A 12,748-nucleotide genomic window follows, 5' to 3' on the forward strand; every position below is an offset into this window, starting at 1 on the left:
CATGGGGGCCGCCCGCCCCATGTGTGGAGGCCTAAATCAGGTTACTACGCCCTCTACTCCTCCAAACCCCCGCTCTTGGCGCTCAAAATTGGTAAGGGACGCAAATGAACCCACGAGAGTAGGAATTACGACGTCAAAAAGCTAAATGAGCCCCTCTATGTTAATGTCTTATAGACTCAAGCTTGGGTGTGAGGTCAGGTAAGCTGGACAAACCAACAGCTTTCCAATGAACTGCTTAGCAAAATTGCGTTTATGGGGTAGCCATCAGGAAGGTTAAATCGCAAAATTTGTTACAGGAAGTTATTGTGAGAGTGTTGTAAGGTGGGTACACTTACCCGCTGCCCCTGTACCCACTCGAATAAGTACTGGGACGATACTCGTAAAGCTGCTAGATTTTTTTACAGTAGATTACGTATGTATATTATTGATTAAAAAGTACCACGGTACTTTTAAAATGCTCTTGGTACGCTGATAATTAAGTATAAGAAGTATTGATTATGCTCGAAGCTCATTCGAAGCCTCACTCACTTGCAGAATGTAGTGTATAATACAGCTGTATAACTATACCTTCCCACACCCACACACACACCCACACACACACACACACACACACACACACACACACACACACACACACACACACACACACACACACACACACACACACACACACCCACACACACACCCACACACACACACACACACACACCCACACCCACACACACACCCACACCTACACACACACCCACACCCACACACACACCCACACCCACACCCACACCCACACACACACCCACACCCACACCCACACCCACACACACACCCACACACACACACACACACACTCCGCGAACCTAGACACGTTGGGAATCATTATTTTCAGACAACAGTTTTCTGTACACAAAACAAATTAATGTAAACTGTCAACATGGCAGACACAGTGAGATTAGTGCGGCAATTATTGCCCAGTGTTGCGTCTTGCAAGTTGATGGAGATGTGTCATGAGCTAATGGCAGAAGTTGGTCTCTTAATTTAAAAAGGAGGTCAACTTCCTTAGCCAGCGTGTGGCCCGAGAGGTGGGGACCATGAGCTTGACCCAGAAGGACCCTGACGTGTGGAAAGTCGTCAGAAATAAAAACCTGACCCGTGACGTCGGTCGTTCCTATTGTGAGGATATATAATGCCTGCACTACAGTGGAGGCCGGGCACGGCCAGGAGGACATGATAGACCAACATCATGATAGACCAACATCATGATAGACCAACATCATGATAGACCATACTTGTGTAAAGGAGGAAATGTAGATGTTTATCTCTCAGAATGTTCGGTAATATGTTTATTGTTTGTGATGTGTGTCTATGTATGTATTAACACGATGTACTGAACGGGGTGAGAATAGCTTGAGCTACCTCATCCCTTTGTGTGTATTTTACCTCAATAAACTTATTTCAATTTCAATTTCAATGATAGACCAGCCTCCAGGGAGCTCAACAGGGAAAAATATATACAAGTGAGTTGACCAGACCACACACTAAAAGGTGAAGGGATGACGACGTTTCGGTCTGTCCTGGACCACAATCGACTTGAGAATGGTCCAGGACGGACCGAAACGTCGTCGTCCCTTCACCTTCTAGTGTGTGGTCTGGTCAACATACTTCAGCCCCGTTATTGTGACTCCTCGTCTGCACAAGTCGAGGAGTAAACACCGAAGAGTTCTCCCGGTGAAGAGGAGAAACGCCACGCTGAGGCGCGAAAATCGTCTTGACAATGGTCCAGGACGGACCGAAACGTCGTCGTCCCTTCACCTTCTAGTGTGTGGTCTGGTCAACATACTTCAGCCCCGTTATTGTGACTCATCGCCTGCATATACAAGTGAGCGAATTTTGCTTGTAGGTGATTCCCGGCTGAGGTATAAGGTAGGTGATTCCCGGCTAAGGTATAAGGTAGGTGATTCCCGGCTGAGGTATAAGGGTAGTTTTTTTATAAATATGTAAATATAGAATTTAGTATCCAGGTGAGGAAATTGACGACGTCATTAGTGATATAGAATACATTAGAAGAATGTTGTCCACCACCCAACCACAAGAACTAGCAGCTACAAACAATTTCAGTGTAATAACATATGTTGGCATGTTACTGTCTATTATAATAGACTCATTCCCACTAAATCTATTATTGCCATTCTTTCTGAGCGCGTAATTTACCACTAGAAAAGTCCCAGTTAATTGTATAGCTTGAGGGAGGCCGGGGTGTAATATGTATTCTGAGTGTGTATAAGGTGGTAGTGGTGGTGGTGGTGGTGGTGGTGGTGGTGGTGGTGGTGGTGGTGGTGGTGGTGTGGGTGGTGGTGGTGGTGGTGGTGGTGGTGGTGGTGGTGGTGGTGGTGGTGGTGGTGGTGGTGGTGTGGGTGGTGTGGGTGTTGTTGGTGGTGGTGGTGGTGGTGGTGGTGGTGTGGGTGGTGGTGGTGGTGTGGGTGGTGGTGGTGGTGGTGTGGGTGGTGTGGGTGTTGGTGGTGGTGGTGGTGGTGGTGGTAGTGGTGGTAGTGGTGGTGGTGGTGGTGGTGGTGGTGGTGGTGGTGGTGGTGGTGTGGGTGGTGTGGGTAGTGGTGGTGGTGGTGGTGGTGGTGTGGGTGGTGTGGGTAGTGGCGGTGGTGGTGGTGGTGGTGTGGGTGGTGGTGGTGTGGGTGGTGTGGGTAGTGGTGGTGGTGGTGGTGGTGGTGGTGGTGGTGGTGGTGGTGGTGGTGGTGGTGGTGTGGGTGGTGTGGGTAGTGGTGGTGGTGGTGGTGGTGGTGTGGGTGGTGGTGGTGTGGGTGGTGGTGGTGGTGGTGGTGGTGGTGGTGGTGGTGGTGGTGGTGGTAGTGTGGGTGGTGTGGGTAGTGGTGGTAGTGGTGGTAGTGGTGGTGGTGGTGGTGGTGGTGGTGGTGGTGGTGTGGGTGGTGTGGGTAGTGGTGGTAGTGGTGGTGGTGGTGGTGGTGGTGGTGGTGGTGGTGTGGGTGGTGGTGGTGTGGGTGGTGGTGGTGGTGGTGGTGTGGGTGGTGGTGGTGTGGGTGGTGGTGGTGGTATGGGTGGTGGTAGTGTGGGTGGTGGTGGTGTGGGTGGTGGTGGTGCTAACACGTACTTATCAGTACTTACCTATCAGTGATTATAGGAAAGATAGGTCTAGCTCTTCATATCCAGCATTCTAACCTTATTGCGTTGTAACTGAACTATTCTGACGTTTGAATTCTTTGTTGAGTTTGGCCTTAAAGTTGGGCCTGGAGGTGGCTTCCACAACTTCTACCTTCAGTACACTCCATGTGTTAACCATCCGTTTTGGGTACGACTATTTCCTTATATTTCTTCCACTCATTTGAGTTTTAAAGCTTCCAATTATGTCTTCTAGTCCTACTTTCCCTCTTGTCCAACTTGTCTAAACTCCAGTATTTTTTATGTTGTAATCATATTCCCTCTGCTTCTGTCCAACCACTGGGAGTTGGTCGGTATAGCGACGGCCTTGCTGCGTGCATGATAGGTGTTCGATCCCCGATGGTGCAAGAGGTTGGTCACCGTGCCTTCTCTCCGTCCCCTCATATCTCAGCTCCTTGTCCTCGTGTCCCTTACAAGTTCGCAGTTCGAGTCTCCAAAAGTCCAGGTCAATTAAATTATATCTACTCCCAAACCTTTGCTCTCTTTCTAACTGTTATAGTTGTGTTCCCTTTTCCCCTTATAATGGGAATATCTCCTGATCTCTTTCTCTCTTTCCCATCTTCATTACCTTACACTTATTGGGATTGAATTCTAGCAACCAAGTGTTTGACCACTCTTGAAGTGTGTGTCAGGGTCTTCCTGTAACTTTGTGTTGAGGTGTGATGGTGGTGGAGGCCGCTCACGGGTGTGCAGGAGGCTGCTCTTGCAACCTCAATGAACCCAAGTTGATTACGCGCGATCATAAAAACAAAAATATGTGCCACGGGTCAAGCGAGCATCGTGATCTATAACACCATTATTATCATCATCACAACCTTCCAGCACCAGGAAGTTAATGCTGGTCTTTAGACCGCAATATTTATAAAACATTGGCGGTCACAGCGTACCGTTCCGCGGGGCCTGGGGAGCCTAGCTGCCGCAGGTACACTGCTCTACATGAGTGGTGTACCTGCGGGGGAGGCTACACCCGACACTGACGGTGTTACACCTGACACTGGCGGTGCTGACGGTGTTACACCTGACACTGGCGGTGCTGACGGTGTTACACCTGACACTGGCGGTGCTGACGGTGTTACACCTGACACTGGCGGTGCTGACGGTGTTACACCTGACACTGACGGTGCTGGAGGTGTCACACCAGAGACTCTGGCTATAACCTATACATTCGACGGACGCCGCTGAACGGAATTCAACCACATTTTGCAAGACCTTCGTATCTGACTCGAGGAAGGTCATAGGTACGATGAAATATATTACTTTATATCTATGTCAAACGGAGAATTGTGTGGACTGGAACTCGGGTCCTGGGCCACCCCCAGACGCACGCATTGCCCACTACACCATGATGAGCTTAAAGGAATCACAACGTGAAGCCTGACCGGACTTATCAGGGGTTTGGAGGCTCCCAGCTGGTGGAGGCTACCACTGGTGGAGGCTACCACTGGTGGAGGCTGCCACTGGTGGAGGCTACCACTGGTGGAGGCTGCCACTGGTGGAGGCTGCCACTGGTGGAGGCTACCACTGGTGGAGGCTACCACTGGTGGAGGCTGCCACTGGTGGAGGCTGCCACTGGTGGAGGCGGTGAGGCGCCCCCACCACCTCCAGTACATGCTCAAGGTTCGATTCCACACACACTGCTCCTCGGAGCCTCTCCGAGCCATAGGTAATATTGGGTTCCAGCTCCTGGTCTCTGTCTTTAGCGATTATTATTTTCCCGTCTTCCTTGGTCACGCTCGAAACTTTATCTCGAAAAGGGATTCATTTACTTCTGATCGAAGTTCAGCTGTTATTAATAAGTCGCCTCGTATATTGTGTGGTCAGCAGGGACTTGTAAACACAAACACGTGACAATGTTTACTTGACCCGTGTGAGGTCATAGGTTTCGTGGGTCACAGCTATCTGGGCATAGCTCCTGGGCCCTGCCTTTAGTGGTGGCTGTTTATGTTCTTGGTGTTGTTGCTGTTAATTAAGTGCAGTAGAGACACAGCTGAAAGATCCTGCATTCAATTCCTGCAGCAGGACTGAAGCGATTGGAGAATATTTCCTTTCACCTCATAACTCTGTTCACCAAGCATTAAACAGGCACCCGGAAGTTAGGTAACTGTCGTTGGGGGTGGCATCCTGAGGGAGGTCAGGAGTTGACCCAGGAGTAGGTCAATAAGCCTAACAATCTTGCTATCCCCGATTATGGGAAACCAAAAGGTGAACCATACCGGTAATTATGTTGTAAACTTTTAGATGAGTTTACCATGCCACAATGGCCATCTTCTGTTAACAAAAAAGAAGACCAGGGGCCAGATTCACGAAGCAGTTACGCAAGCACTTACGAACCTGTACAGCTTTTCTCAATCTTTGGCGGCTTTGTTTACAATTATTAAACAGTTAATGAGCTCCGAAGCACCAGGAGGCTGTTTATAAATATCAGTTGATTGGGAGGTTTTCATGAATGTAAACTGCTTAAAAAAATGTAACCAAAGCCGTCAAAGATTCAGGAAAGATGTACAGGTTCGTAAGTACTTGCGTAACTGCTTGGTGAATCTGTCCCCAGTTGCCATGGGAGGCCTTGGGGACACCAGCGCTCTCTCCTCCATCTTCTCGAGACTTATAATGTCTCCCAAGACACGTATACCTTGCCTTGAGATGTGAGGCGGCATTCATTGCCCAACACCTTCACAAAGGACACTTTTTCCTAGTTCTCATTACCATTCTTTCCTATATTTACTCCATCCATTTTCACTTGTTATCCATGAAAACCGTACCTTTATTTGTACACAAATCACACAGGTGTATTATGACAAACGCAAGACCGCGCGTCTGACAGCCGTCGTGTGAGGCGGAAACGCTCACTACGATGGTCAGTGTTCCCCAGTACGCATGCGCGCTCGCAGTACCCTTCCGGTGTTCCCCAGTACGCATGCGTCCTCACAGTACCCTTCCGGTGTTCCCCAGTACACATGCGCCCTCACAGTACCCTTCTGGTGTTCCCCAGTACGCATGCGCCCTCACAGTACCCTTCCGGTGTTCCCCAGTACTCATGCGCCCTCACAGTACCCTTCCGGTGTTCCCCAGTACGCATGCGTCCTCACAGTACCCTTCTGGTGTTCCCCAGTACGCATGCGCGCTCGCAGTTGCATCTCCAGCAAAAGCTGGAGATGTAGACAGGAGTGAAAGGGAAGGTACTCCATAGGATAAGGGAGTACCTAAGCAACAGAAGACAGTGAGTCACTGTGAGGGGTGAGGTCTCAGACTGGCGAGGCGTCACTAGTGGAGTCCCGCAGGGGTCAGTCCTTGGACCTATACTGTTTCTGATATATGTAAATGATCTCCCAGAGGGTATAGAATCGTTCCTCTCGTTGTTTGCTGATGATGCAAAAATTATGAGGAGGATTAAGACGGAGAAAGATAGTAGGGGGCTACAAGATGACCTAGACAAACTGAATGAATGGTCCAACAAATGGCTACTAAAGTTCAACCCGAGTAAAAGTGAGGTATTGAAACTAGGCGGCGGAAACAGGAGGCCAGACACAGGATACCGAATGGGAGATGAATTACTTCGTGAAACGGACAGAGAGAAAGATCTTGGAGTTGATATCACTCTAAGCATATCTTCTGAAGCCCACATAAATAGAATAACATCTGCTGCGTATGCAAAGCTAGCTAACATCAGAACTGCCTTCAAGAACCTGTGCAAGGAATCATTCAGAACCTTGTATACTACATATGTAAGACCAATCCTGGAGTATGCGGCCCCAGCATGGAGCCCGTACCTTGTCAAGCACAAGACGAAGCTGGAAAAAGTTCAGAGGTATGCCACTAGGCTAGTCCCTGAACTAAGAGGTATCAGTTACGAGGAAAGGCTGCGTGAAATGCACCTCACGATACTGGAAGACAGAAGAGTAAGGGAAGACATGATCCCTACCTACAAAATTCTCAGAGGAACTGACAGAGTAGATCAAGATAAACTGTTTAACACGGGTGGTACGCGAACAAGGGGACACAGGTGGAAACTGAGTACCCAAATGAGCCACAGAGACGTTACAAAGAACGTTTTCAGTGTCAGAGTAGTTAACAGGTGGAATGCAGTAGGCAGTGATGTGATGGAGGCTGACTCCATACACCGTTTCAAATGTAGATATGAGAGAGCCCATTAGGCTCAGGAATCTGAACATCAGTTGATTGACAGTTGAGAGGCGGGACCAAAGAGCTCAACCCCCGCAAGCACAACTAGATGAGTACAGTACCCTTCCGGTGTTCCCAGTACGCATGCGCCCTCACAGTACCCTTCCGGTGTATTGTCCCATACAACACAAGGAGGGGCTCCCCTAAGGGGGGACAACTCGTTCTCGCACTTGCTCTCAGTCAATATTGGCTTATTTAATAAGTCCATATGTGACATACTAATCGATTGTGAATATTTTAGTTTACCTTGAAAAGCTTCATAGAAAACACCGACCTCACCTAACCTTCTTAGTATGTTAAGATAAGCATCTTATTGCTTCTTATTTACAATTATTACTTAACCTATCAACGGTACAGGCTAAGTAGATGTACCCATCTAGGTGGGTACATCTGGGTGGATACATCTAGCACGCACACACACACACATGTTCATATGTGTGTGTTAGTGTGCTAACACACCTGCACACTCACCTTCAGCTGGTGCCTCTCCACACCTGGTAATATAAACACCTGTCACTAAGTCATATATACATACATATATATATACCTATCGCAAGCGTTTATATATATCAATGATTCAAGCACGGATCGTCTCTTTTTTGCGTTTGCCTTCACTTGGGGAAGAAGTTGACAACTTAGCTCTTCCCGACTTCACTTAAGAGTGCTATAATGAATGAGAGGGGAGGACCTGCTGCCTGGGTAACAGCTTCTCCTCCCGTATCAACCTACCCTGGCTTTGTGCCCTGGTGAGGCCACTCCAAACCGACAACCAGAGCGCAACTCCATAGTCTCCTGAGACTGATGGATGCCTACCACAGTGAATGAGGCGTGTTGCTAAAAGGACAAGTTTTGCTGAAGCTCTCTGGAATGCAAATTGGCAGATGTGTGAGTAGGTATTCAGCGCAGGATGAGGCGAGGTGTTACCTCTGGCCCCTCATCCTCAGTGGCCACCATCCTCACTGTAAATGAGTAAATGTAAATGGTCCTGTAAATGAACGTGCTGGAGTGCAAGCTGGCTCTTGATAGACTCCAGGAGAGTTGTTTTATATGTTGGGCTTCGGCTATGTCTAATAAAAAATGGCATTCACTGTCATTCAACTATGAACAGGAAGCTTATACTTAGGTGGGTACAAGTATATTCTGTATACTTGTAACAGTATAAGAATATACTGGTAATTCTACTATTCTGTTTATTGAAATCAGAATTCACTGTTAAAGACATCTGGGAAGTCTTTAATCAGACGGGTTTGAGAATGGTCCGAGACGGACCGAAACGTCGTTGCTTCTCCATCTTCGTAGTTGTGGTTGTAGTCATCACTTCTTGGAAAGCTTTTAAGTTCTCTGCATACTTCTTAATCATTCTGCGCGTGTTCCACCTCCCTCGGTGTAGGCTGATCACGTGGCCGTTCACCGTCATCTTCCTGAATAAGTTTATTCTGACATCTCTTAATACATCTTGAGGTGAATTACGAATTCCTTCTGAAGACGTATTAATATACGAAAGTACTTAAGGAAATTCCTGTTTCAATTCTTCCTCCGTGGTCTGACACTGCTATATATATATATATATATATATATATATATATATATATATATATATATATATATATATATATATATATATATATATATATATATATATATATATATATATATATATATATATATATATAGTCTGGACCCCATCAACACATCCAGCTCCTCTAGCGGTGTCTGTATAAATTCACATGACACATTACTTTTGGTAGATCTTTTTCTGACAGTGTCGGCCTAAAGTGGGTAAAATTAATCACAATATTAAATAATTCCTTAGGGATTCATTACCAATTACTGATATCGAAATATTCATACAATGACAAGGTACATCTTAAATTAAAAAGTTATATATATATATATATATATATATATATATATATATATATATATATATATATATATATATATATATATATATATATATATATATATATATATATATAAGGAGAAGAGGCACTAAGTCAGAGACGCACCTGGAGGAGGATCTCGGAGAGCTCATGCGGCTGGAGGACGACCTTGCCGGCAGCGACCTGCTGGCCGGCGTGGCCCAGGGCGGCCCTGACGGTCAGGGGCTGGGAGGTGTGGAGGGCCTGCACGGCCACCCGGTACACTGACCCCGGCACCACGCTCCCGCCGCCCACCACCACCCACTTCCTGCAACAGTGCACAAAAACATGGAATATGCGTTACGAGGGGGAAGCTCATTTGATCTGCCGGCCGGGTCAACGGCAGGTGATGCATGCCGTAACCTAGATTTGAACCCGGCGGCAGTGTTCACTATGTGTTTAGACACATATACACACTCACATACAGCATTATTATTATCATTGTGATTATTATTAGTGGTATATTATAATTATATATATGTCAGACATACGTGGGCTTAGGGACGAAGAAGTGACTAAGCTTGAGACAGAAGCATTGACAAGTTGTGTTTCAATTGCCATGGGAGGAAGAGAAGAGATAATTAAAAGATATATTCGCTTTCTCGTTCTTTCGTATGGAGTAGGTTTAAGAAATATTAAAGACGCGGAAGTTACTGACGCCTTAATGGAAGCTTACTGACCAACAGTCGTAGTAAATGAACAAATCCACAAGGGCTGTGACGAGGATTCGAACCTGCGTCCAGGAGCATCCCAGACGCTGCCTTAATCGACTGATTAAAGCAGACAACTCTTTTAACCGTGTCGTAGCTCAGTCGATTAAGGCAGCGTCTGGGATGCTCCCGGACGTAGGTTCGAATCCTCGTCACGGCCCTTGTGAATTTGTTCATTTGATGCATCAGGTTATTGTGATTTCTGTGTGTAAAAGTCGTAGTAAAGTGAGTGTGAACACACCGTAAAGTGGGGATACACCGCTCTGTGTATATATATCACTTGACAATGGTACATTCGCTTGGTCTAGATGTTTATAATTTGCAGATAAGCACTGTAAATTTGTAGTTAGGTGTGCCCAGATAAACTAGTTATCAGATGTAGTGCTACGGTACAGTGATGATACAAACTGTATTACATTTCTGAATAATACAGAGAGAGAGAGAGAGAGAGAGAGAGAGAGAGAGAGAGAGAGAGAGAGAGAGAGAGAGAGAGAGAGAGAGAGAGAGAGAGAGAGAGAGAGAGAGAGATAGATAGAGAGAGAGAGATAGAGATATAGAGATAGAGATAGAGAGAGAGAGAGAGAGAGAGAGAGAGAGAGAGAGAGAGAGAGAGAGAGAGAGAGAGAGAGAGATAGAGAGAGAGAGATAGAGATATAGAGATAGAGATAGAGAGAGAGAGAGAGAGAGAGAGAGAGAGAGAGAGAGAGAGAGAGAGAGAGAGAGACAGAGAGAGACAGAGAGAGAGAGAGAGAGAGAGACAGAGAGAGAGAGAGAGAGACAGAGAGAGAGAGAGAGAGAGAGAGAGAGAGAGAGAGAGAGAGAGAGAGAGAGAGAGAGAGAGAGAGAGAGAGAGAGAGAGAGAGAGAGAGAGAGAGAGAGAGAGAGAGAGAGAGAGAGAGAGAGAGAGAGAGAGAGAGAGAGAGACAGAGAGAGAGAGAGAGAGAGAGAGACCATTCCTAAGGTGACATTAAGCACCCATGAGTGTCGTACCAGCCTCCCAACTAGCAACAGTTTACGCTGGCGCGATAAAAGTTGAAGGTGAAAGGGAAAAAATGTACGTGTCTTTAGTGTCCAACGATTGATAACAGGTAGACACAACACGCCCCTGAACCCACCCACACACACACACACACCCACACACACACACACACACACACACCCACACCCACACACACACACACGCACACACACACGCACACACACACACACACACACACACACACACACACACACACACACACACACACACACACACACACACACTGTTTCTCTTTCTATCCTCTTCTCTCGTTCTCATACACTCTGCTTAAGACTCCCTTTATTATATCCGAGCATGCGTAGAGGGAACTAGAGCAGCAGATACAGAGATACATAGAGAATGTGTTAAAGATACAAAGAGCTACGATGAGTTAACAGAGAGAGAGTTTACACGAAGAGAGATAATGGGAAGATTGATTGATGAAGATTAAGCCACCCAAGAGGTGGCACGGGCATGAATAGCCCGTAAAAATGGGAAGGATTAAGATCATAACACTAAATACGCCGCCCCTCCCCCACCAGTCTCCCCTCTCTCTCTCTCTCTCTCCCTCTCTCCCCCCCCTCTCTCTCTCTCTCCCTCCCTCTCTCTCTCTCTCTCTCCCTTCCTCCACTTCCTGGGTCACACGGCCGCTGCCCACGGAAACATCATTGTAAACACACACACTCACAGAGGAGAAAAACCAGAGCAAGTAAAGCAGATCCTGAACTAAATTGCTCAGCAAACCTGTCTCCACCCAAGGGATGCGTCAAGCTTGAGCTGTACCCAGGAGGGGACGTCAAGCTTGAGCTGTACCCAGGAGGGGACGTCAAGCTTGAGCTCCACCCAGTAGGGGGACGTCATGTCTTAGCTCTACCCAGGGAAGGGAGATGATTTCGGGGCTTAGTGTCCCCGCGGCCCGGTCCTCGACCAGGCCTCCACCCCCCAGGAAGCAGCCCGTGACAGCTGACTAACTCCCAGGTACCTATTTACTGCTAGGTAACAGGGGCATCAGGGGTGACAGAAACTCTGCCCATTGTCTCTCGCCGGCGCCCGGGATTGAACCCGGGACCACATGATCACGCGTCCAGTGTTCCGTCCGCTCAGCCACCGGCTCCCTGAGGTCAGAATGTTGAGGCAGTGACCCCCAGGAGCACGGACTGCCTGACGGAGCCCTCTGGAACTGCCACAAGGGGTCCCCCAACCTAGGCCTCCTGCCACACACCACGCCTGACCAAAACAGTTCCACATTAACCTGCATACACTTCCTTCTCACTTCCAGGACTCACCATCAAGTCCCAAGACCTACGAACCGAACATAACAACACATCAGATCAGCACCAAGTGTACCCATGTGCATGGGAAATAGGCTTACAGGTTCCGGAAGATGAGAGGAAATGTCAACACTGTGGAGAAATGCCCGACAGACCACTGGAACATTATCTAACACAGTGCACAGTTACAAACCCTTTAAGATTTCAACTTAGATTCAACAGAGCAGAAGAAGTTGTTAAACACATGGCAAAATCTTACTGAAGCGGGCGCTCCCCGAGTCTATATCAAGAGATCTATATACGTACAGATGTGTTAAGAGATGGCAGAGTTGGGCAGCATGAAGCAGTGACCATTTAATGTAGTAAATATAACCATGTTACCCAGCATGACCAACGCCATAAAGAGAGTCCTGCATAATGCAGGCGATGAGTCACAATAACGTGGCTAAAGTAAGTTGACCA

At 47.4% G+C, this 12,748-nt stretch overlaps 1 protein-coding gene across 2 annotated transcripts in view; it reads right to left on the reverse strand.

Moving 5' to 3' along the window:
- LOC123760334 (CD109 antigen) overlaps positions 1 to 12,748 on the reverse strand; it is a 147,298-nt gene that overhangs the window by 57,997 nt on the left and 76,553 nt on the right. For both annotated transcript variants that reach the window (XM_069338300.1, XM_069338301.1), the window contains one exon: positions 9,375 to 9,555. In XM_069338300.1, the coding sequence (XP_069194401.1) occupies positions 9,375 to 9,555 (181 nt within the window). The remainder of the gene's footprint in view (positions 1 to 9,374; positions 9,556 to 12,748) is intronic.

Source organism: Procambarus clarkii, chromosome 39 (assembly GCF_040958095.1).
Source record: "Procambarus clarkii isolate CNS0578487 chromosome 39, FALCON_Pclarkii_2.0, whole genome shotgun sequence".
NCBI lineage: Eukaryota > Metazoa > Arthropoda > Malacostraca > Decapoda > Cambaridae > Procambarus > Procambarus clarkii.